At 31.6% G+C, this 3,991-nt stretch overlaps 1 protein-coding gene across 1 annotated transcript; it reads right to left on the bottom strand.

Moving 5' to 3' along the window:
• Positions 1-354: 354 nt before the first annotated feature.
• Positions 355-3,574, bottom strand: LOC109862356 (protein VAC14 homolog). Its single transcript, XM_020442384.1, is given in 8 exon segments — positions 355-867; positions 971-1,050; positions 1,214-1,332; positions 1,416-1,984; positions 2,074-2,148; positions 2,151-2,652; positions 2,781-3,162; positions 3,301-3,574. Coding segments are annotated over 8 exon segments (2,136 nt in total). The 5' UTR covers positions 3,405-3,574; the 3' UTR covers positions 355-562.
• Between the last annotated feature and the right edge of the window lie 417 nt (positions 3,575-3,991).

The following is a 3,991-nucleotide window of genomic DNA, read 5'->3' as shown; positions in this document are numbered from 1 at the left end:
GTATATATATATATATATATTAATAATATACATATATATTTTCTATATTATTATATGTATACCCTTACGAAAAAGAACTATTGGCAGTAATATATTGCGGCAGTGGTACGATATAATTACTGGCATTCTGTGTAATTGCCAGTAATATTCTCAGTGATTCCTGTAATATCTAATAATATTCTTGTGTGATTGTCAGTATTTATATTACTGACTTTATTTATATGTAATCGGCAGTAGTTCTTTTTCGTAAGAGTATGTATATGTACGATTTGATGTATATAAAATCACCAAGATGTAAATGAAGAGATGATTATAGTTTTAACCTTTGACTTAAATAAATAATTAGTTTACTTGTAAAATAATATGATCATTTATTTTTAACTAGTTCATATTGCACATTTTCTTTAATAAATATCTTTATAGCAAAGCTAAAGACGTGTGCGCACGCTATAATGTATACAAGTTGAGTAAAAAGTTAACAATTCAGTCACACATATTATCATTTATATATATTGTACGTAATGTCATATGTACTTTTACGCAATTAGTAACAAACATGCGCTCACACATCTATATGACTAACATTCTTTTCGACTAAGGAATTCAATCTTTGTTTACGTTTGTGTTCTTTATGCTGTTCTTGAATTACGTGAAAGTGTAGCAATAGTTTATTAAAATCAAACGGACAATTAGCGTTCGTTTTCTCCTTTTCCGATTTGGGGATAGGTTTTGTAGCCGGAGGTATTGCTGCTAAACGACGTTGCAAAGTGGCGTAGGCTTCACTTTGTGGCAAGATCATAAGTAAACCATATAATGCGTATATCAAAGCATCGTTTTTTTCCCACTCCAACAAATGCAATCTTAGATCTTGAATAAGAAAAAAAGCAGTAAATATAAAAACAATATTAAAACAAAAGAAAAATTATTTTTGGCAATTGTTATCAGCAATTTATGGTATCCACATACTTACATGTAAAAATTGGTGATTCTATTAATTGCACTAATTTATCTATTTCTGTAAGAAATTCCACTGTGACTTCAATGTTTTCACTGAGAGATACATATAAAGATATTATGTTAAGGTTAAAGTTAAGGTTTTTGAACAATCAATGAGAGATACATATAAAGATATTACGTTAAGGTTTAAACAATCATTTTGTGTTCATCAAAATGATTGTTCAAATTAAAGTATGTGAAAAAGAATAAAGGATACAAAGATCGAATAATGTTGCACGCGTGTCGATAATGCTGAGATAGAAAACACAAGGCTACTGTTGCAACCGGATTATGACACCATGACACATACAAGCATTCAAATAATGCACAGCTCTCCTAAAAAATATTCCATTTGTATTCTATTTGCACGCAAGTAGAAATATCACTTGCGCAAAATTGTACAGAACCAAACAACTTACTGGAGAGTCCAAATGCCTAAGCTTGTTTCGTAGATCAAATAACTCCGAGCTAGTTAGTAAGATAACATTCAGAGTTTGTATCATTGTACATGCGAAACTTAGATTTTGTTCTTCCAATAATATCTTGGCTAGTGTCTTATATATATCCTCAGCACTCAAAAGTACACACAATTCTCTTATGATAAATGCGCCTCGTTCTTCTAATAAATGTCTGTCAGTCGAGAAAAGTCTCAATAAATTGACTATAAATTTTGTGAAATATTTATTCTGCATCTTTGTGTCAGAATCTGTCATTGCTGCTTCTGAGGATTTGGAACTAATAATCTCAGCCATTACTACTAGAGTCTGTTGCACGACTTCATCAGAAGTATCACTTAAAGATTTCATTAGTATTGGAAATAAATCCTCGATATGATGGAACATTTTATATGGAATGTTTGTGAATAAATGATGTATCCATTTTAAAACTGCAACTTTTGTTTGGACTGATACATAGAGTAAATATTTTGTAAGTACTTCCACGACACTAGCAAGATCTAAATTTTCATCTAGGGAACTTTGTGAATCATCTAAAAACCAAAACAAAGAATTTATATAATTAATTTATAAATTAATTTATTTGTTACAAAACGACATAAATCAACGACTTGTCAATTACCGTTCTTCTTTTTGAGATCTATATTATATTCTTGCTTTTTAGTTGTAATCTCTGTATTTTTTATTATTACTAATTCATTAAATTAGCATTTACTTGCGTTGCTGTTTCTTTAATACTCTTCCGAGTGTCACCATCGTAAGCCAAACATGGTAAAACAGCTACAAGAATGCCAGACATGTATGGAAGCATAAGAAGCCCAGATAATTGTACAAACTCTTTTATCCAAGTGATGGCAGTCAATTGAAGTAATTCGTCTGAACTTTGAGCATGTGTAATCAATATATTTATCATGGCTGAAAAATCCACTCTTGCAGGATTGGTCTTTATGCTGCGTAAAAATTCACCAAGAACAGTATCTGTAATTTTCTTTATCTCTGGTGTTGGATCTTCCAATATTCTGAACAATCCATCAAGTATTTCAGGCAAAAATATAATGAAATCCATGTTAGGCACTGCATCCAACATTGATATCCATGATATTGCAAATTGTCTACCAACTGGATTTTTAGTATAAATACGCTCCCTCAATAAGGGCATAAATCCAACTAAATCAAAGAGACCACTTTCTGTCACAATATCCTAAAATAATGCAAAGCTTATGAGATACACACACAACATACACACACACACACACATAGAGAAAAAAAATAATATAGAAAAACAATATAATTTAAAAAAAATTAAACAATTCTAGATAAAAAATCTACCTTCATTAATCTATCAAGTAATTCAGTAGCATTTTTTATATTCTGCTCAGAATCACAGGCCAGTTTACTAAGAGCAGCAAAAATATCTGTAAACTGAGGTAATACTGCACCTCTTGCTACTTTAACTACATTGTACAAACTCTCACAAGCATAATATCTGACTCTTAAATCTGCATCACAGAAACATGCCAAAATTGGATGAATCAAATCCTCTATGTATTGACTGGTATCCTTTCCAAGGCCAACAGCAATTGCTGCAAGACCTATTAAGCCACCTTTGCGTGCATGTGGATTCTGTGAAGTTGCAAAGTCTTGTCCAAGAACTTTTAACAGTCTCTTTATCTGCACAGTATTATTGTGAGCTGCAAACTCCTTCACCATCCTATAAGATTTAAATATTTTAATTATAGAACTGTGTTCTTAACAAAAAGATGTATATTTAGTTTTGCATATGTATTAGCACTATTATATAGTATTTTTTAACATTTCATGTGTTGTACAAAACACGAAAAACCCTTACTTCTCGATTTCGAGGGCGGCTGGTTTCCGTTTTTCATACAACTTATCATTGAGAGAACGAACGCATGCCGCACTGAGGGGCGCGTAATCTCTCTCGGACAACATTTTTTACAATTTATTAATACTAATCTAATAGATTCCCTTAATTGTTGAATAACGTATATCAAAACATGTCAAAATCACAATAAGTTTTTGCTGCTCTCATATATACAATACTATTACACTTCTACTACTTCTTGTTTACTTATATGGCGCACGCCCCTGCAGAGAAGAGGTTTGGTTTGGTTTGGTTTGGTCAGGGGGTTCAAACTCGCCTCTTGTGAGAAGGGGAACGTAGAGTCCCTGGAAATAAGAGTCTGGCCAATGTTGTCAAACTTTTCATTGGTTCTGAAACAAAATGGCGGAACCAATGGATAACGTTATAGCCACACATTAAATTTGATTTAAATAACAGTATGCCTGTTCATGGTGGTAGCATTTTTTGCTCTTATAATCTTCTCTTTCTTTCTTTTNCTTCAATGCCCGAATATATATCTTATTTTACGTATAAAATTGGTAATTTAAAGTAATATTAACAAATTAAAACAGCCAACTACGCAACAACCAGTCATTTTCTGCAAAACAAACACATAAATAAATTTGCAATTATTCTATCAAATTGTTAACAGAAGGTTAGAATGTCATTTTTTGTT

The sequence above is a fragment of the Pseudomyrmex gracilis genome, unplaced genomic scaffold (genome assembly GCF_002006095.1).
Source record: "Pseudomyrmex gracilis isolate BER0280 unplaced genomic scaffold, ASM200609v1 scaffold_1659, whole genome shotgun sequence".
Lineage (NCBI taxonomy): Eukaryota > Metazoa > Arthropoda > Insecta > Hymenoptera > Formicidae > Pseudomyrmex > Pseudomyrmex gracilis.
Note: the sequence above shows the minus strand (reverse complement) of the source record. Positions and strands in the feature narration are given on the sequence as shown.